Source organism: Pongo abelii, chromosome 8 (genome assembly GCF_028885655.2).
Source record: "Pongo abelii isolate AG06213 chromosome 8, NHGRI_mPonAbe1-v2.0_pri, whole genome shotgun sequence".
NCBI classification, from domain to species: Eukaryota; Metazoa; Chordata; class Mammalia; order Primates; family Hominidae; genus Pongo; species Pongo abelii.
The window spans coordinates 110,689,314-110,711,188 of NC_071993.2; the positions used below are offsets into that span (position 1 = coordinate 110,689,314).

Consider the following 21,875-nt stretch of genomic DNA (forward strand, 5'->3'; position numbering starts at 1 on the left):
AGGTCCAGCCGGCCTTCCTGCCCATCAACATAAAGAGGCTATTTGTGCAGCAGCCAGTGGCAGGGGGCTGCAAGGACAGTGTGGCCCATGTCCCTGGCCAGATGGGTGGTGGCAGGGCTTTACAGAGCACACAGAGCCATCTTGATGATGGGTGTCTGACCAGAACACAGCCAGGCATGTGTGGGTGGGCTTTCTACCCCAATCCCCCAGGAGAGACAGGGACGTGGGATGCCCTGGAGTTTCCAACAGCCTGCAGGGTGCTAGGGGCAGCCTCACTCCACAGGCAGCACCAGCCCTGGCCAGGACTCCCAGAGCAGAGAGGAACGCAGTGAGATGCTCCTCTCCCAGCTCTCACCTTCAGCTCAGCCAACCCAATTCCATTCCCCCAGCCTTTTTGGGGTGGCTGTTCTGTACACAGGCCTGGGCTAATGGAGGAAAGGGGAAGTAAAACAGAAAATCCCATTTCCTGAGCTTTTGTGATGGGTTAAGTACACTAGGGGCATTTTCTACGCATTTGCTCCCCTGAACCTCACAACCATTTTGCCACGTGTACCACGGGGGACTTGCACAGATGGGGAAACAGACTGGAAGAGAAGTGAGCCATTCAAGCTCACAAGCAGCGCTGGGTGTCCCCACAGTTGCCGCTGCAGTTAATTTAACTCAATTCAAAATTTCAGCTTTGACCCTAGAGGTGATTAGCCTACGTGGTCCCTGGCATACAGCCGGCACTCAATAACTACCTGCAGAGTGAAGGAAGGCTGCTGTGGAGAGGCTCCAGTGCTCTGTCCACAACCTTCCATTTGCCTCCTAGGAAAAGGAAGGGAGTAGGAGGGTGTATGACTCAGTGCCCAGTTTCTGATCCACACACATCATCCCAATTCATTCTCCCCAGTGCCGGAGCAGTGACTCCGGGTGACTTACAGAGGATGGAAGGCCACGCAGTCAACCCACGGTAATGCTGCTGGTGAGCAGGGAAGCCTGGACTCTAACTCAAGACTCTGGCAGCCAGACATAAGCCGAGCAGTCGCCCTGCCTTCCCGAACAGGCCAGACCTGGCATTCGACTGGGATTGGGGATGTGGGGCTCCTGGAGGAGACGCCCCACATTCTCAGTGCTATTCCGGCTGCACTGCCACACACACCACCTTGGCCCTCGTCTTCCTACTGGAACCCTGAGGCAGGGCTGGCAGAGTCCATCTGTCCTCCTGGGCTCTGCTTCTCCCAGGTGAATGGCAGCAACAACCTCTGTCCCCCTCACTGGACTCCCCACAATTTTACCATGCAGTCCAAGATGAAACAACCATCCCCAAAATATAAATGGGAGGGGAGGGTGAGAAAGCCATGCAGAGGAGAGTGTTTTCTTGAGTCTGACCTCCTCCCACCCCAGGCCCCAAGCAGCACCTGCCTCTGCCCTGGCCCTCCTTCCCTGGCAGCCTCCCTTAGTGTCCTAAACCAGCCCCTGCACCACCTTAACCATCCCGGCCCAGTTCCCAAACCTGTGCTCTGGCTGGGGCAGGCCTCCTGCAGGAGGGCCTCCCCTTTGGCCTGCCCTGGGGTTCCCTGCAGGAGGCAGGAACACTGGGGGTGGACTCTGCCCCATGGGGAGTGTTGGGAGCCCCTGAGGGGCAGGCTGAGGCAGGGATGGTTCTGGCCTGGCCTCAGTCCATCCGCCTGTCACCCCAGGTCCCTTGGAACATTGGGGCATTGTTCTACTGTACAACAGAGGGTGGCTCTGTGGCCCTGGGCTGAAGAACAGAAACCAGTTTAGCAGGGCTCTCTGCTCCTCCCATGCAATGTCAAGAATTTAACCAGGATCCTGGCTGGCTTCAGCAGGAAGAAACAAGCCAAAGGGACAAGCCCAGGCTGAGAGCAGGAAGTGGGAGCTGACCGTCTAACCACTGTGTGGGCCCACTATGTGTCCCATCGCAGGTAAGAGGTGGGCTGGTAAGGCCATTGGGCTGGTAAGAGGCCCGAGAAAAAAGATACTAAGTGAGTGACAAGAGTGGGGCAGATCAGCTCAGCCCTGGCCTCAGTCTTCCCCTCTGTGACATGGGTGCACCAAAGGCATGTGTGCCCACCCTGCCCACACGCTTGCACCGCCAGCAGTGGTCAAGGAGGCTGCAACCTCAGCCCTGAGGCTGCAAAGGCAGCCTTGTATCTCCAGAAGTGGAGAACGTGTGTGTGTATGTGGAGGGAGGTGATGTGGGCCTGCTGCTGCTGTGCCCTCCCACCCGGGGCCACCGTGATGGGGACAGCAAACACTGGCCTTGGCAGTGCTGACATCATGCCAGGTTTGTTCGGCACTTTATGTGTGCTAAAGCATCATCCTCACAACTGCCTTTGGAGGCAGCAATGATTCCCACTCTACAGATAAAGGAAACTGAGGCACACAAGGGCCTTGCAACTTGCCTGAGGCAAGTGGCAGAGCTGGTCTCTGACCCCTGGCCCCCTGACTCTGGAGAGGTTGAGAATCCTCCTGGCTCTGCTCCCCTGAGGTGGGCAGTTCAATGTATAACTCTATTAAATGGCCCAGCTTTATTCTGGCACAGTTGGGCAATCACCCAACACTTACTAGGTGCCAGGTCCTGGGGGTCCAGAGATGTGGGTTCCTTGGTGGGGAGAGATTCATAAACAGATCCCAAGGCTGCCAGGCTGCCAGCTCTAGGTAGGGCTTTCTGGAGGAGGGGCTCAAGCTGAGTCTGGAGACAGAGTAGGATGCAGTTCCAGAGCGAGTGGGGAGGAGGGGAGGGTGCTGCTGGTGGAGGGAACCATGGGGCAGGGCATAGAGGCTGGCGACAAGCTAAGAAAAGAATGAGGGTGTGGCCACTGGGCCAGGAGGCTGCAGAGATGCAAAGGTGGATCCCGGGGCCCTACGGCCAGATCTTTCTCCCACCAGAACTGCATCCTCCTGGGAATCTACAGACAGAGTTCCTAGCGTTCGTTTTAAAGACTTTTAGATTCCTTATTTCCATTGGATGAGAATTTAAAATGGAACACAAAGAGGCATTTCTGGGTCACGCAGTTGACCACGTGGTGAGTCCTGCCGGGCCAGTTTGGGCCTGCCTTTAGCTCCTGTTTGCCCTTGTTGACACCATATGGGAGGACTGCATCTGGGGGTGAGGGGCCTTGCCTGTGGAAGCAAGGGATTCTCAGGATATCAGCCAGAGCAAAGCAAGGGGGAGCTGAGTCAGTAAAGTGGCCTCAGGACACTGTGCCAGGAGGCAGGTCATGCTCACAGTGGGGTCATCTCAGCTGCTACAGAGGGTGTCTCTTGGTGTGGCTTCCATGTGTCTTTTTTTTTTTTTTTTTTTTTTTTTAAGATACAGGGTCTGTCTCTGTTGCCCAGGCTGGAGTGCAGTGGCGCAATCATAGTTCACTGTAACCTCAAACTCTGGGCTTAAGCAATCCTCCTGCCTCAGCCTCCTGAGTAGCAGGGACCACAGGCGTGTGCCACCATGCCTGGCTCATTTTTTTTCTTTTTTCTTTTTTTTGTAGAGATGAGGGTCTCACTATGTTGCTCAGGCTGGTCTCAAACTCCTGGGCTCAAGCAATCCTCCCGCCTTGACCTCCCGAAGTGCTGGGATTACAGGCATAAGCCACCGCACGGGGCCAAGGGCATGTCTTTATCTGCCTTCTTTAGGATTTGGTGACCAAGAGTCTCCTCATCCCAAGCTGTCACATGGCTCCCCAGAAATTCACACAGGAGAGACCAAGAAACTACATCAAGCTTCTCTTGCCCATCCCTGCCCATTGACCCCTCATGACGGCAGGGCAAAGGGCTGGGGGCTGGGGGAGCTGGAGGGGCCTAACAGAACTGCACCCAGGCTCCAAGGCCTGCCTCCCCACTTGGCTGCATGGCCTGGGGAAGCCAGGTAACTGCTAGCAACTTCGCTTCCCCATCTGCCAAATGCGGATAATAACATCACCTTTGTGGGCAGCCTAATATTTAAAGGAATATTTAAATAAGCATTATGTAGATTACAGAGGAGGTGACCAATACAATAAGGCAAATACTCTTCCTTTCCCTTTCTGCTCCCCTCCCTCCCCCCAATCAGGACACACACACACACACACACACACACATACACACACACACACATCTATTCAACTGCTGACTTTCCAAGAACACACTGCTAGAGACCAAATGTTTGTGTACCACCTAAATTCATATGTTAAATCCTAACGCCCAAGGTGATGTAGTAGGAGCTGATTAGGCTATGGTCATTAGCCTCATGAATGAGATCAGTGCCTTATAAAAGAGAACCCAGAGAGCTTGTTTCCCTGTCCACCAGGGTAAAGATGACTATGAACCAGGAAGCAGGCCCTCACCAGATACTGAATCTGCTGCTGCCTTGGTTTAGGACTTCCCAGCCTCTTTCATAATAACTGTGAGAAATTTATTTCTGTTGTTTATAAGCCACCCAGGCTATGGTATTCTGTTCCAGCAGCCTGAGCAGACTAAGACACACACCATCCTCAAAGGAAAACATCAAAGGGGCTGAGGCTAGTACCCACCTACTCTGGCTGGGGTGGAGGTTGGGGAGCGGGTGCTGCTGAGGAGGTTGGGAAGGCGTAGTGGGTGTGAGCTGAGTGATGGGTTGGGTCAGGGCTGTGGTTAGAACCATAGGTCTGGGGCCAGCCTGCCTGGCTTGGATCTTGGCCCTGCACCTGCCAGTTGGGTGACTTTAGGTGAGCTGCTTCATGTCCCTGAGGCTTCAGCTCCTTGGTAAAATCATGTCATAGTCGTACTTATCATGTAAGACCATAGTGAGGACTGAATGACAACAATCATTCATCCAACAGAGACCCTTTGAGACCCTGCTCTGGGACAGGCACCGTTCTGGGTGCTGGGGATACAGCTGTGAACAGAACAAAGACAAGTTCGTACTCTCCTGGAGCCTGTGTTCTAGTGTGAGGGGCCAACAATAAACACAGCAAGTGTCTTAGTCTGTTCAGGCTGTTATAACAAAGTACCTTACACTAACAAAGTACCTTATACTAGGTAATTTCTTTTTCTTTTCCTTTTTTTTTTTTTTTTTTGAAATGGAGTCTTGCTCTTTCACCCAACCGGAGTGCAGTGGTGATCTCGGCTCACTACAACCGCCGCCTTCTGGGTTCAAGCAATTCTCCTGTCTCAGCCTCCTGAGTAGCTGGGATTACAGGCAAATGCCACCACGCCTGGCTAATTTTTGTATTTTTAGCAGAAACGGGGTTTTGCCATGTTGGCCAGGCTGATTTCAAAGTCCTGACCTCAGGTGATCCGCCCACCTTGGCCTCCCAAAGTGCTGGGATTACAGGCTTAAGCCCCCGTGCCCGGTCACTCTAGGTAATTTCTTAACAACATAAATTTATTGCTCACAGTTCTGGAGGCTGGAAAGTCCAAGATCAAGGCGTCAGCAGATTTGGTGTCTGGTGAAGGCTGGTTCCCCACAGATGGCGCACTCTAGTTCCCATGGCAGAAGGGGCAAATGCTGTGTCCGCACATGATGGAAGGGGCAAGGGCCTTGCTGGAGCCTCTTTCATAAGGGCACAAATCCCATTAACCTTCTGGGGGGCGCCACGTGAGGAGGCAAAACCACCATGGCTGCTCTATGCCAGGCTCATCAGAGGTGTCCATGAAGAACATCCTTTCTGTGCAGGGCCAGTGGTCTGGAAGAGCAACCGCTAGCCGACCGGAGATGGGCCTGGCTCTCCGCCTGCAGAAGCCAGAGAGTGGCCTGGGATCAAAGCCGAGGCGCTCGGGCCTGCTGCCCACCTCCCCCACCAAGTCTGGGCTGTGACAGACCTTGTCTTCTCTGGAAGATGGAAAGGGAAGACGGTCCCCAACCCCAGCCCCCATGAATTCTCAATGGACCCTGCAGCAGCACACTTGAAAGAAGCCAGGGGTTATCTACAAAATTCCAATTAAATCCACAGGCTTTGATAATTTGATAAGCCACTCCACAGTCGCCCCAGAGTCAAAATATGCTGTTACTCGATCCTGTGTTTATGTTCTAGGCTGGAGGGAAGGGAGGCGCACAGCGGCCTGGAAAGGTCCATGCAGCCGGAGAGGGAGGAGGTGCAGGCACTAGGCTGACATACCAGCAGCCTGTCAGCCGAGGGTCACGAACAAGGTCTGGCTCTTTTGTGGCAGCCACACTCTGCAGGGGAACACAGGTCTCTCTTGGTGGGTCCTGGAGGCGGAGCAGAGACAGGGCCGGGCCAGGGGAGGGGAAGCCCCTCAGAACTGCCTGACCACAGCTGAGCTCACTTCCTGAGCCTCAGACCTGCCTCGGGGCTGGAGGCATTCCTGTTCCCAGGCCCATAACTTGCCAGACCAGTGGTAAACTGGCCCACGTGGCCAATACCACCTCAAGAAAGAGGCAGATAACCCCTGCTGGCCTGGTGATGGAGCGGCCAAATGCTTCACAGGCCCTCCCTGCAAAAGTCAGGCAAGGGTAGAGCGTGCACACATTCCATTCTGTTCCCCAGCCTTCCATGGACACAGGTGTGGAGCACTTCCTGTGCACCAGTAGCACCCAGCCAGGTTATTTGAGTAAACCCTCTTGACCAGCTCGTGAGTTCTGCATTATCTCATTTTAGGGAAACAGAAATGCAGAGACATTGAGCAAATGGCCAAAGATCACTGAGCCTTAAGCGGCAGGGCCTGGCCCCAGAGCCTGGCCCCACAAAGCCATGGCCTGCTGCCTCCCCAGCAGCTAAGTGTCTCACTGAGCCTGGTTTCCACTGTTCCTCAAGGGCCTCCTAGAGGTGGGCAAAAGGTTAACTTAATGCCATGAATAAAGTGAGGCCGATGGATTCAGCTGACTGGCAAAGAGCAGGTTTGGAGGCATGGATCAGAGGCTGGGTCAGCTGCTTTTGTGGCGATACACCTGCTGCCTCCACCATCAACGATCCTGATCCTTTTCCCCTGCGGTGGGGCACACGATCACGGGGGATCCCAACAGCCACCCACGTAGGGAGGAGCATCTCCTGTCTCCCCATGCAAGGACAGAAAATTAGAGGCTTGGAGAGAACATCACAGCTGGGCACAGGCAGGGTCAGGTGAGGACCCAGGGATACTGCTGCCAGGCTCAGGGCCTTCCCTTGCCCTGAGGCAAGGCAAGGATGAAAAAGGAAGGGGCAGGAGCTCAGAGAGGCAGGGACAGAAAGGAGACACTGAGGAGCTTCAGGACCACAGCCCCCAAACCAGTGAAGCAGGCAGGAGAAACAGATGAGTGTGGGCTTCTGCTTGCAACCTGGAAGTTCTGGGTTCAAATTCCCGCTCTAGCTGTGAGCTCCTGTTTTCTAATCTGTAATGTGGGGATAAGAATATACAAGCCCTGGCCGGGCGCGGTTGCTTACACCTATAATCCCAGCACTTTAGGAGGCTGAGGCGGGTGGATCACTTGAACTCAGGAGTTCAAGACCAACCTCGCCAACATGGTGAAACCCCGTCTCTACTAAAAATACAAAAATTAGCCGGGTGTGGTGGCATGTGCCTGTAATCCCAGCTACTAGGGAGGCTGAGGTAAGGGAATTGCTTGAACCTGGGAGGCGAAAGTTGCAATGAACCAAGATCGCTCCACTGCACTCCAGGCTGGGTGACAGAGCGAGACTCTGTCTCAAAAAAAAAAAAAAAAAAAGAAAGAAAGAAAGAAAGAAAGAAAGACAGAAAAAGAAAAAAAAAAAAAGAATATACAAGCCCTGGTACAAACCTCTCTCCTACCTCTCATCATCTGAGTTTCATGGATAACCCTTGGAGGTAGCAAAAACAGGGCTTAATCACTATTCCCTTTTTCCAGATGGTTCCCTATTTCTCGCTATTCTTTCTTTTGAAATTCTAAATTTTAAATTTTTATTTTTTGTAGAGACAAGGTCTCGCTGTGTTGCCAGGGCTGGTCTTGAACTCCTGGGCTCAAGAGATCCACCTGCCTTGGCCTCCCAAAGTGCTGCGATTACAGGTGTGAGCCACTATGCCTAGCTTTTTTTTTTTTTAATCAGCTGAATTTAAGATTCATCCCCATTTCTCTCTAAATGTAGAAACTTCAGCCAGCACTGAGCCACTAGGGATCACAGGAAGGCTTGGGGAAGTTACGAGGGATCTGCCTGGACATTACACAGCTAGTAGCAGCAGAACTGGGATGTGAACTCAAGACCTTGCATCCTACACCCTGTGGCTTTCCACTGCTTCACACTGTGAACCAAGCTACTGATAAGCTCCTGATGGTTCACAGTGCTTGTTTCTTGCCTAAGGCAGCCATCAATGAAGATGGCCTTTGCTAGGCCAGGTGGGCCTCGGAGCTGCTTTTTCCTCCCTCAAAATGCCCAGGCCGTTTCAGGCTATTAGTCTTTTAGCATGCGTGAAGAGAGAAGGGTCCCTTTAGGCAGGACTACCATGTATGGGTGTGCAAGCCACATATTCTACAACCTCATGGGCACATTCACAGAAAGTGCAGTGTGAATGGCACCTCCAGAGCCATGCAATGCTCACCCTCATCTTCAGGCTTTCTCCTCCCCATCACCAGGTTCCCCCTGCCTCTCCCCACCTGGCCCAGAGAGTTCCTGTGTCCTACTCTCTCCTTTCCCTCTGTAGTAGCCACCCCATCTGCCTGTCTCTCACCCATCCGGTACTTTAAGCTTCCAGGGGATAGCTATGGAGTGAGGTGATTCATCAGCATCCCCTTCAGTCCTCTCCCCAACCCTCTCTCTTACCCAACACCCCTCCCTGCCTTCTGCTCACCAGCTCCTGGGTGGGAACTGGATTTTTCTCTCCAGTGAGAACCTATGCTGGGGACTGCAGGTGAGCAGAACGCTCTGAGCAAGAGAGCATGGCCATCTGGATGGAGTCAGGTCCTGTGTGTGAGAAACCAGCATGGCTGAGTGGGCCATCTTTACCACCAGCCCACAGCATCCCAATTTCAGAGAAAAAAAGACCTGCATGGTTCCCTGTTTCTCTCCAAACATGGAAACATTAGCCAGCACTGGGCCACTAGGAACCACAGACTTAGGTTCAGGTTTTGGCCTGTCTCCTATCAAACCATCTGCATGACTTTGGGGGAAAAGCACCTGACCTCACCGAGCCATGGTTTCCTCCTCTGTAAATAGGACTATTGAATATGGTAATGCCTATCATAAAATGCTATACATAAAAGACACTGGGTAAATTCATTATGATTTTTTATGACGATTATAAAATCTGTTGAAGCAGCCCAGGACTGCTGTTACTCGGCAAGTGAGTTTTCAGCCTGGGCAGTGCACGCTGGGACCTCTGCAGCCATAACAGTGAAGAGCAAGGACTGTGCTAGCCCTGAGCGGTCTCGATGACATGACCATTATATTTTCTGTTATCTCATCTGCTCCTTGTAACAACCCTGTGAGCCAGAAAGAGTTTGTAGGAAAATCTGCTCCACAAATGCAGAGACACCCTCGCTTGCAGCCCTGGGGTAAAGGAAAATGAAGAGTGGGCTCTGGCACTAGGAGCCTCAGGAATAATGTCCCCCATTCCTTTGGACCACTGTTCTTTAGCCCGGCTGGCCCTGCTAGCTCTCCTTCTGCTTGTGTTCCCCCAGCCTCAGCCTCCCCGGGCTGGCCACCGCTTTAGCCCATGCCTCCCCAGCACACAGGAGAGGCCTGAGCTATTACTTACTCTTTTGGAGGGTTGACATCCTCGGGTCGAGCCTCAAAGAACCGGAAGACTTCGTCACACTGTGAGATGTGGGGGGGCAGCCGGACAAGTGCCTGTGGAAAGACAGGAAGAAAGGGCATTAGGTGTGATGAACTTGGGAACAGGAGAAGCAAGACAGTGTCACCTTGCACTAACAGTGACCGACAGGCTCAAGAACTGAGCCACGGAAGACATGGTCAACCAACCACCCACCTGTCCACCCAGAAAACTAATCAACAAATCAACCAATCAAATAACGAATTAAACAAGCAACCTTCCTTCCTTCCCTCCCTCTTTCTATCCATTTCTCTCAACTAGCCAGCCAACTAACCGACCAACTAACTGACCAGCCAATTAATCAACAAACCAACAAGACAACAACAAAAAAACCCCTAACCAGTTATCCATTCAACCTACCCATCAACCATCCAGTCAGCCAACCAACCAACCAACCAACCAACCATCCAACCAGCCAGTCAACCAACTAAACAACCGACTTAAAAACAAAAAAGACCACTGAACCCTGGAACCCTGGGTCTTAGGGTCCTCAGGAGCTAATCATTCTGCAGGAACCCTGAGGGAATTTCCTTCTGCACACAGAATAAGTCCAAGATCCCTAACCCAACAGTCCAAGGTCACGTCCTCCCAGCCTTGTCTTCCACTAGCCACGCTCCAGCTGCACCAGGCATTCACACTCCCTAAACACTGACCACAAAGTTAATTATTTCATGACAAGTTGATAATTGCTGCCAAGGACAACAAAGCACTGTGATGGAGTTCGATAGAACCCAAGAAGATGTGGAAGATGGGGAGCCAGTGTTTCAGGAAGGACTCTTTAAAGCTAAGTTCTGAAGGATGGGTAAGAATTAACTGGTCAAGGTGGAGGTAGAGCGATCAAGCATGTTGGTTTCAGGAGACGAATGAAGGCCAGTGTGGCCTGAGGGCCCAGAGCAAGGGAGAGGGGCCATAGGAAGTAGGCAGGGGCATGACTAGCAGGGCCTTGTTTTAGGCCAAGCTGAGGATGCCTGGAGAAACAATGTAAACTGAAGAGTGTGGAAAGGTTTCTTAGAAGAGTGGGCAGGAGCACGGCTTGTGGAGTTTGCAGGGTTTGGACAAGCAGAGAGGAGGAGTGGGCATTCTATGGGAAACAGTAGTCATGGCAAGTGTGTGGGCCAGCTGTGAGCTTGTCATCCAGGCACGGGGAGAGTCTGCAGCTGGAAAGTGAGGCACTAGGTCAGGAGGTAGTCAGAGTTAGGCCAGGCGTGGTGGCTCACGCCGGTAACCCCAGCACTTTGGGAGGTCGAGGTGGGCAGATCACTTGAGGTCAGGAGTTGGAGACCAGCCTGGCCAACATGGAGAAACCCCGTCTCTACGAAAAATACAAAAATTAGCCAGTGTGGTGGAGGGCGCCTGTAATGCCAGCTACTCGGGAGGCTGATGCAGAAGGAGAATCGCTTGAACCCAGGAGGCAGAGGCTGCAGTGAGCCAAGATCGTGCCACTGCACCCCAGCCTGGGCAACAGAGCAAGACTCTGTCTCAAAAAAAATAAATAAATAAAATAAAAATAAAAATAAATAAAATAAAACAAAACAAAACAAAATAAAAAGAAGGTAGTCAGAGTTCATGCTGCACAACAGCACACAGGACCCTGACCTGGCCCAGTCCGACATGGAGGGGTTGGGGGTGTAGGGTGAGGCCAGGTGTAGCCCCGCTTTCTGGGCCCCTCAATTTAGTATGGGGAGAAATACCGGGGCAAGGAAGGATCCCCTGGTCCAAACAGACAGGAGAGAACACTACCAAAGAAGGGCTGAGGGACGGGGACAGGGAGCCAAGGGCTAGAGCCAGGAGAAGACGGGAAAACCCAGGACCAGAGGAGTCAACAAACACAGGGCTTGTGAGAAACTCCTGATGAGAAGCCTCCTGGTCTATAAGACATGACCCTGTCCCATGCCCCTGCCTCCCAAAACCTCACACATCACGACCAGCTTCAGATGCAGGGCCTGGATCCAGTGGCTCCTGGGCCAAGTACAGTGAGTCTGTGAGTGTCGTTCCAGGAAATCCTCATGCGGGTCCTCATGAAGGCACAATTCCCAGCCCCATACTATGGGTGAGGAGACAGAGGCGCAGGGAGACACGTGGTCTGCCCACAGGCACCCATGGAGGGTGGGAAAGACTCACTGGAAGGTAAGCTCCATGCAGGCAGGGATTTTAGTCTGTTTGGTTGATTTCTGTGTCCCCAGATCCTAGTAGAGTACCTGACAGAGCAGGCACTTGATTAATATTTGTTTAAAGAAATGAATGAATGAAAAATGGATAAGGTAGTGAAGGTTTCCATGTCTATAAGCCTAATATCCAGTAGCTATGGGACATGATAGTGGGGCAAAAAAAACCCACATATAATCTTAGGTTGCATCTATAGAATTATAATATTGAGGAAGAGGAAAGTAATGGTTTAGTTATTCTCTGAGCTGGTTAGATAACAATTCAAGTGTGCCATCTAGCACCAGGCATCCTATCAAGATGGGCCCTTCTCGATGCCAAACCCACACCCAGGCAAGATGAGACAAGACCAGACCATGGCAGATAAGAGAGCATGATGTAACTCCCAGTCATTCCTTTCAGGAGTCATGGCTCTCCGAGGTCTCTAACATAACACAACTCCATCAACAGGCAAGAAACAGAAAAGGAAAATTAACATTAAATGAGCAGCAATGTGTCAGGCCCTGCCCTTGGCCCCTTGACTCCTCCAGTCATCCACCAAACAGTGAGGGCTTTGCAGTGTGTGCTGCATATGGGGCTTTGCCCCGTTTTACAGGGATGAGAGAGAGCAAATCTAATGACATGTCACCTGATTTTGTCATGGAGGTAGACATCATTGCCTCCACGTACAACGGGGACACTGAGGCTGCTGGGGGTGAAGCCATAAGTGAGGAAAGGGGCAGAATCCAGCCCCAAGCTGTGAAGGTCAGATGGGTGGAGCATGCCCCCAGTGTTCAAGTTCTCATTTAACGCACACTGTCCATGCTGTGTTCTCCTTGGGAAGGGTAGAAGGAAAAGGAAATGAAAAACTGGGGAAAGAGAGAGACAGACAGGGAGTGAGAGGGAGGGAGAGAAAGTCAGGGAGGACAGGGGGCCCCAGGAGGGAGTGCCAGTGGGATCGGGATGGGCAGAAGGCAGGAGGAAACCATTACCAGGGATCCCGGCTCTGTGCAAAGTCATTGCCGGGTGACCACCCTGAAAGGGAGAGGGAGGGACGCAGGGCAGGAGAGGGCGGATTTCAGCGGCCCACAGCGCTAGTGCCCTCCCAGCTCAGTGTGCTGCCACTTACCCTAAGCGCAGACCCTGGCCAGCCACGGCTCACCCAGCCCTGGCAGGGAACAGAGGGGCTCTTCATGCCGACAGAGACCCACATTCTGGAGGCAGAGGACGCGTGGGCCACGAGGGCCTCAGACAAAGAGGCCTTTTGGTGGAACAACCGTGGCATCTTTATTTAACGGGGAGCCCTGAGGGGAGCCGCGTGGAGGGCTCGTCCTGATTTCAGGCTGACAAAAGGCTCTCAGCCCAGAGCAGCTTCCATCAGAGCTGCTGCCAAAGCTCAGCTCTGGCCAAAGTCATTTGGCAGGAGAGGGTGGTGCTGAGCAGTGAGTCCCCGCAGCCTGGGCTGGTGATGATGGCCAGGGCCAGGGCACCCCCAAGCCCGGCCGTTCTGAGAAGAGTAGGGTAGGGGGCCAGATAATGGGCATATCAGGGTTAGCAACCCCAGCTTAGGTCTAAAATTCCACCATGAGACATTCATGATGTATGCCATATGTGGTGGTAAAGTCAGGGCCTCAGAGCCTCAGAGCCTCAGGACCTCAGGGCTGCAGGCAGATGCGGGTTTGGGTCCTGGCTCTGCCATTTATGGGCTGTGTGGGGCTGGATGCATTACCTGCCCTCTCTGAGCTCTGGGATGCGATGTGGCACCTACCTAGCTGTTAGGAAGTTAAGTGAGATGAATACGAGAAGCCTAGCACAGTGGCTGGTGAAGAGTACACTCAGTAAATGTGAGCCGTGATAACATTAGTGTCATCGCTGCCATCGTCATTCTTTAGGAGAAAGCAGTGATGAACACTCGAAAGAGCACTGGAATGGGAGACAGGAGTCAATTCTAGTTCCAGTTCTGCAGTTATATACTTGCTGTGTGACCTTAGGCAGCTCACTTCACCTCTCTGGTTGTCATTTCTTCCAAGATAAAATGGAATCCCGAAGTATGTCTCACGGAAGAACTCCCTGATGAGGTGAAATGAGCTCTGTGAGCACATATGAAATCTGCCTTGAGGGTCCCCCCTTGGCCTTGGGGATCACCATGTTCGTTACCATCACAAAGCCTCTGAGAGATCCTGCAGGAAAGAAACCTGTAGAGCTTTGTACAAGCCAGCATTTACTATTACTAACAACATCCTGTGGGACTGTGTCATTTACTCAGCACATCAACTCTAAGAGCACAGTATGACCATGATTTCAGTTTTACAGAAGAAGAAACAAAAGCACGGAGAGTTTACATAATTCCCTGAGGCCTCACAGCTAGTAAGTAGCAAAGAGTTTTTTTTTTTTTTTTTTGAGACAAAGTCTCACTCTGTCACCCAGGCTAGAGTGCAATGGCCCGATCTGAGCTCACTGCAACCTCCCCCTCACCGGGTTCAAGCGATTCTCCTGTCTCAGCCTCCTGAGTAGGTGGGATTTACAGGCACGTGCCACCACAGCAGGCTAATTTTTTGTATTTTTAGTAGAGACAGGGTTTCACCAAGTTGGCCAGGCTGATCTCGAACTCCTGACCTCAAGTAAGTGATCCACCTGCCTCGGCCTCCCAAAGTGCTGGGATTACAGGCATGAGCCACGGCGTCCGGCTGCAAGTAGCAAAATTTTGAATCAGGCTGAGTCCAGAGCCTATGCCCTGATCCACTCCCTCCCGCCTCTAGCTTTACCCACAGCTATTTGACTGCGGTGCTGATTTTCCAGACAACTCCTAGTGGCACCCTGTGGAACACAGCTGAGGCAAATCCAGGTTCAAGACATTTTGAAGTTTCTTCTAGCTCTAACTGTTAACAGCTCTAACTAAACAGCACCATCACCAGTGAATTCATTTGTCTGATCTATCAATCAACCTGATTGAGACTTTTTAATAGAGCTCAGGTGAGCTCAGAGGGTTCTGAAGGCCTCAGGTTGGAGAAGGGCTGAAATGAACACGACTTTCTAGTCCTCAGATTCTGGGGCAAGTGGCAGGAGGCATTGCCCTGCAGGGTTGCTAGAACTATGCAGGTCCCTGGAGAATGTCAGCTGAGCTGGCCTCAGTTCCCCTCCAACCCTGCCATTCTGTAAACCAGGGGTCAGTGAGCTGGCTGAGAGCAGATCTGCAGAAATGGCATGCAGGAAAGGGGCTGGGGTAGTGGGTACCTGGGTCAGGGGGGACTGGTAATGAGGTGCTGAAGAGCCATTCAGGTTTTGCCATCAGCTACCCCCTGCCGGTTTCCCCATTTCCAGTCCTAAACTGTCCTGCAGTCTCCAGCTCCTGCCCCTCAAGACCATTTTCTGGGGGCCATGACATGAGCCACCACTTAGCACCGAGTGTCCTCATGGCCAGTGGTGTAGGTGTAAACAAGAGAGAGGGTGGCTGCATTGTGTGGCTCTGAGACCTCCACTCAGATATGGTGGGCACAAGTCTGGTCTTGGCACATGCAAGTGGCACAGGAGGGGGCCCCGGCAGACTGTGCTCAGGCCCTCTGCCTCGAGATGGTCATCCTCCACAGAGCCCACTACTCCGGGTAATGCCTGCGTCAGGACAAAGAGCAAAGCTCTGCATTTGGCAAAACACTACGGGTGCCCACTGTTTACACAGGATCAATTGTTTCTCTCTTTTCAGCAGCATCAGTTTCTTTTCTTGTTTTTTTTGTTTGTTTGTTTTTGTTGTTGTTGTTGTTGTTTTTAATGCTCCTTCCTGCACACTGATTTTTTTTTTTTTTTTAATTTTTTTAAAGCATCAGTTTCTAATCCCTGGAAATCTTATGGGTAAAAGCCCAGCTGCTCTGGGCGGAGTTGGAGGTATGGCACAAGGGGGCTGGAATCCTGCCCCTCTGGCCTCCCACCTGTGTCCTTCCAGCCCCACCTCTGGGGCTGCCTCTAACCTGCTCGGACTGTTCCTCCTAGGTCACCATCTAGAAAGGTGGGGTCTCACTGAAACTTCTGAAATCAGAGTATTCAAAACACATGGGTTTTCTTTTTGAAGGATCCGAGCAGCGATTCCCCTTGAAATGTAAATGGTGTCTAGTTCTTGGTAGCAGTTTAAGCCATTTCACAAGGGATCTTAGTACATCAGGGCCTGGGGGATATGTCACTCTCTGAGGAAGTTTTGTCTACTTGTGATCTTTCCATCTTGTCATCAGGCATTGGCTGGACACCCCCTTAGGGCTGAACTTCCTGTTTATTAGTGAAGACACAGAGATGACAAATGTGGCCCTCAAGGAGCTCATAGTCTGGGAGAAGACAGACACACAGAAGTTACCCTCCTGCAGAGGAGAAATGCGCAGAGTGGGGGTGGGTGCAGTCCTCTGGGGGCAGAATGGCAGGAGTGATCAGCTTTTCCTGGGGAGTCATGAGGCTTATGGAAGGGCCCACTGTGGAAACTGAATGTGCACCCAGGCAGGGGACCAGCACAGGCTCGGGGGCGGAGGCCTGGCTTGCTGGGGATGGCCTTGTGTCTGCCGGACTGGACTACAGGATATGGAAGAGAGAGTTAGGAGCTGAGGCCCCAGCAGCACTTGGAACCAGCCCACAGAGGGCCCGGCTGAGGTGCTCAGATGTTCTTCTCGGGGGCAGCAAGACTCCTCTGAAGGAGTCCCGTTTTTGTTTTTGTTTTTGTTTTTGAAACAGGGTCTCACTGTGTTGCCCAGGCTGGAGTGCAGTGGTACAATCATGGCTCACTGCAGCCTCTGCCTCCCAGGCTCAAGTGACCCTCCCACCTCAGCCTCACCAATAGCTGGGACTACCGGTATGCACTACCACGCACGGCTACTTTTTGTATTTTTTGTAGAGAAGGGGTTTCACCATGTTGCCCAGGCTGGTCTCAAACCCCTGGGCTCAAGCAATATGCCCACCTTGGCCTCCCAAAGTGCTGGGATTACAGACATGAGCCACTGTGCCCCGCCCTCTGAAGGTCTTTAAGGAGAAAAAGGACATGATCTGCTTTATCTCACCCTAGAAACTCCTTCTCCTGGGTCTGTCAGGGAGATGGTGAGGTTCTACTATCTCGGTTCCCCCAGAGAACCAGGCCAGTCAGGAGGCCCCTCATGAACGGATCAGCCTTGGCCTCTGCCTAAGACTCCCCATTGGCAAGGCCTCTCCTGGGCCAGGTCTGCTTTCAGAACAAGGACCACAAGAACAACGTTACTCTCCCCAAGGGGAGAGCCAATGATTTGCTGTAGTGGAAAATCCCACAGTGGAAGGGAGAATACCTGGGACTAGGAACCACTGCCATGCAATAGCCTCAGTTTTCAAGTCTGGGAAGTGGGAATAAAAATGAATGAGTCTGGGAGGTGCAGAGAGGGAGGGTCAGGGGATCCTTTCCCTTCAGTGCTGACCTCTTGTTGGGCTCAGACTTCCTGCCCCTAAGTCTGACCGCACCCAATCCCTCTTCCCTCCTACAAAGAAAGTCATTGATCCCTGAAATCAAATGTGTCATAGATAGATGAATAACAGAAACAAACTCAGCTATTTGGGCAGCAAAAAAATTCTAGTCATGTCATTAACATGTCAAAGGGTGAGTTGCTCATTCTCAAACACTCTCTCACACTCCTCTCTGAACCCCTCCCTAGAATATTTATTTTATCCCCTAGACAAACACTGCAAACATGTATTTCACCCCTAGGAACGGGGTAAATAGAGTCACTTAAAAAATTGTGAGTCCAAGCCTCTATGGTATAGCTTACTCTTGTTAGTCTGATGAAAGTCTTCAATTTGTTGAGGTCCCAGACCATTAAATATTAACTGCGTTACCATGTTGCCCTTTAAATTAATTTATAAAGTTAAATAAATGCCTTTGGAACTCCTCTTCATAGACATCTGACCCTCAAGTGCCACATAAAACGATCACTTTCGGCATGTGGTAAATTTTCCGTGATTCCCATTCGATCTGCTGCTTATATGTTAAAAATTAACACTGATATTGGGCTGTGAAACCACCATTAGGTGGTGGGACTGGCTGGCCAGCAAGGGCAGGGAGCCCGAAGTCTGGGGAGGTCCACTGCATGGTCAGACTTTCCACATCTGAGTCCTCGCAGGGAGCTGGCTGCTCGGTGTGCAGAGCCAGCTGCACAATTTTGGGTGCATTTGAATTCCCATCAAATCCCAGACTCTGAGCCCACATTGTCTAGCAGGTCCAAGGATGATGACCAGCTAAGCAGGTGGGCTATGCAGGGCACTGTAAGTAGAAACTCCAGAGGCTCTAGGCAGTACGTAGACAAGGGCAGGTAGAGAGGGGAAGGGCTGGCCGTGGAGCAGACTGCACACGGCACTGTGCTGGCTGGTGTCGGGGGTGATGCTGAGTGGTCTGTCTGGAGGCAAGCTGTGAAATGCATAGCTAGGTGGCAGTGGCCATGGACTTGTCCCTAAAGACCATTCCAAGGTCAGTGGGTTTCTCAGACAATCAGACCACAGATCCCAGCTTCTTAGTTCAGCAGAATTAAAGGTCACTCTATACTGCCCCACCCCCGCCATTCTCAGAGTAAATCACCGCCTGTGAGATAGATGGCTGTCTGCTTGGTGGGCCCATGGCCCCATTCCTTGTCTGGCTCTGGGCAGTTTCCATCTGTGCTAATCAGGTTAGGAGCCCCCTCCTCTTGCAGACCCCACTTCAATGGCTCCCCCAGCTACCCGTGGCACACTGGAGCTCCAGAGCCCCTCTGAATCAGGAGTCCTGTTCAAAGCCTGATCCCAGGAGATAAGATGCTATCACTTCCTCCTCCGGATGACCCAGCAGACAGCATTTCCATGGAGCCCAACTGCAGATGCGTTGGGCTGGCTAATCTGAGCTATAAATCCCAGCTGGAAAAGCCTTCCTCCCGCCCTATGCCCCCTCCTCCATTAGCTTTGCCCATTTATTTAACTTCTTGAGAAAGGAAAAAAGAGAAATAAAAGCTCAGGCTACAGCCATCAATTTAACCAGAAACACTGAATGCCCGTTAAAGAAAATGAATATTGGTCTGAAGAAGAGAAGTTTCTAGCTTAAGGGAATCCAGCACTGGGGCATCCTTTTAAAATAAGGCAGAACATGTGACCCAAGTATAATGTTCCCGGTCATGAAATTCAAACTTCAGTTTAATGAAGACTACATTGTCTTTTCTTTCTATAGGTTTGGGAATGCCAGTTAATAAATTTAGCAAGTTGGTTCTTCAACAATTTTTATTTATTTATTTTATTTTATTTTTTTAGGGACAGGATCGTTCCCTGTTACCCAGGCTAGAGTGCTGTGGCGTGATCATAGCTCAATGTAGCCTTGACCTCCTGACTCAAGCAGTCCTCTCACCTCAACTACAGGTGTGTGCTACCACGCCTGGCTAATTTTAAACTTTTTTTGGGAGAGATGAGGTCTCATTATGCTGCCCAGGCTGGTCTCGAACTCCTGGCCTCAAGTGCTCCTCCTGCAACAGCTCTGTACGAGGACACTGTGATATACATTCTCCCTACTCAGCTCCCATGTGAGATAGTGTTTTTATATTCATTCTACAGATGAGGAAACTAGGGCTCCAAGAGGCAAAGCAGCTTGCCCAAGGTCACGTAGCTAGTAAGTGGGCACTGGGATTTGACTCCAGCTCTTCTCCTTCTGATACTCTAATACCAGCACTTGTGAAATTTTATACCTCATTTGCCACATTATAACACATTATACCACATATTCTCAACATTTTTGAGTCAGGAACCACAGTGGGTTTCATTTAACTAAGAAATTCTAGCTCTATTAAAGCCAATAGTGCCCAGTAGAAACATTAAATTATTTTGTGTTTGCTTTGTTTGTTTGTTTTTATTTTTTATTTGCTTTTTAACTTTTTATTTGCTTTTAATAAAGCCTTTTCACCAGTCTGGGCAACAGAACGAGACCCTGTCTCAAAAACATGTTAAAAATATGGCTGGGTGCGGTGGCTCACGCCTGTAATCCCAGCACTTTGGGAGGCCAAGGTGGGCAGATCACTTGAGGCCAGGAGTTTGAGACCAGCCTGGCCAACATGGCAAAACCACGTCTCTCCTAAAAATACAAAAATTAGCCAGGCATGGTGGCGCGCTCCTATAATCCCAGTTACTCGGAAGGCTGAGGCATGAGAATTGCTTGAACTCAGGAGGTGGAGGTTACAGTGAGCCGAGATGGTGCCACTGCACTCCAGCCTGGGCCGCAGAGAAAGACCTTGTCTCATCAAAATAAATCAATAAATAAAAATTTTTAAAAAATAAAGCTTTTTCATTTGCTTGTTTATTTAATACAAATTGTTTGCCCTTTGTAAAAATAATAACAAAAGCATCTGCTGAATGCTTCTTCTGAGCCAGATGCTGTGCTGTTGCCTTACAATGTGCCAGCTCATTCCATCCTCATGACCACTGTGTGGAGGCACCCTGTGTATTCTCCTCCCTATTGGATGGATGTGGAAATAGAGGCTCAGGGAAGTTCAGTAACTTGCCCAAGTTCATGAAATTAGTCAGGGCTTCCCACCCGGAAAGTCTGGCCCTCCAGAGGCCATGTGCCAAAGAAACTGAGGGCCACTCATCCCCTGGTAGCCACTCATGCTCTCTGCAGCAGCGCTGGGCTCTAATCAAAGACAGACAGGTGGGCTCTGGCTCATGACACTGCTGTCCTTCTCCTGCCTGCTCTTTGGCACTGGCTGTGTTAATGTGCATGTGTTTGTGTGAACACCTGCATCTGTAAAGATGTGTATATGAACATTTGTAGTTACCAAGATTTAGGTGAATAAACAAATGTGTACTGCTGATGCTAGTGAACTGATCCCAACAACATCCCAACAGGAATTCAAAGAAATAGTTCTTCTATGTCCAGCAAAATCTCACATAGAGAAGCAAGCAGCCCTTCAGAAGGCGGCTCTTTGACTTAGCTCCGGAGCTCAGTTCACTTCCCAGAGGAAGTGACTTAAAACTATGTTTTGTTTAAAACTTAAAACTGTGTTTTGTAAACATGGACATGTCCTGACAGGCACAGAAGCTTAGCTGTGAACCTGAGGTCCTTGGGTTCACCCAGAGGGTGGCCCAGCTACGGGGTGATCCCATACCCACCCCTTTGGCCAGGAAACACCAGGCCTCAGGACGGTTCTGTACAGCAACCTTTCCTCACAGATGAACACTCAGGCAAATGGGCCCCTCCCCTCCCTGAAGCCCTCCCCGAAGCCCTCCTCGAGCCCCTCCCCCAGCCCCAGACACACTCTCACCCGGCAGTATTCATCGATAGGCTTCAGTCTCTTCACAGCTACGTCCCGGATGTGGCTTCTGCGGAAGAGGATCTTGCCTGGAAGAGAGATGCTCATGAGTGGGGGATTCCGGCTAAAACTGCCACAGAGACCTTCTCATTCCCCTCTCCCTTGGCTTCTCAGCATCTTAGTCCAGCACTACCTGCCACCACCCCTGTCCACGGTCAAGGAAACAAGAGAGACAGTCACCTTTCCTGGAGGGCAGGAGGCGCCCTAGGCTGAGAGCCCAGGACCTCTCTGGTGGGTGAGGAGCCCTGGAGGCTGCCATCTTGGGATTCAATGAGCGACTTGGCCAGGCTACCTCGCCTGGATCTAATGGCAGGATCAATGAATGCCCGGAGTGGGTGCGGCTCTCAAGTGACCTTGCAGATCAACACAAAGTAGAGCCCAGCCCACATGCTACGCTTTGTTTTCAGGCCCATCCCTCCTTGAGAAATCGGCATTCGTTCCTGCCAGCTGGGCAGGAATTCCTATTCTTAGTTTAGGTGGGTGGCTCCTTCCAGGGCAGGCACAAGGCAATACCAAGGGAAGCATGGCTGTCCCAGCCTGACTCTTCCCTGGCCTCGCCGCACACACAGCCTCCAGCCATACGGGCTGCTGCCAGCTGGGCTGGGACACCCCTCTACAGGTATGGGCAAGGCTTACAGGAAATGCCAGCCCCTCAGACCTTCCCAGCTGGCTCTCCCAAGCTGGCCACATTCAATCATAATGAATGCATCAAGACATAAGTCC

General features: G+C 51.4%; 1 protein-coding gene across 8 annotated transcripts in view; it reads right to left on the bottom strand.

Annotated features, from left to right (window-relative positions):
• The window catches only part of SH3PXD2A (SH3 and PX domains 2A), a 258,377-nt gene that overhangs the window by 117,570 nt on the left and 118,932 nt on the right, over window positions 1-21,875 (bottom strand). For all 8 annotated transcript variants that reach the window (XM_054522795.2, XM_063727731.1, XM_024253349.3 and 5 more), the window contains exons 4-5: window positions 21,105-21,181; window positions 9,628-9,719 (exon numbers count right to left, since the gene is read on the bottom strand). In XM_054522795.2, coding sequence (XP_054378770.2) covers window positions 9,628-9,719; window positions 21,105-21,181 — 169 coding nt within the window. The remainder of the gene's footprint in view (window positions 1-9,627; window positions 9,720-21,104; window positions 21,182-21,875) is intronic.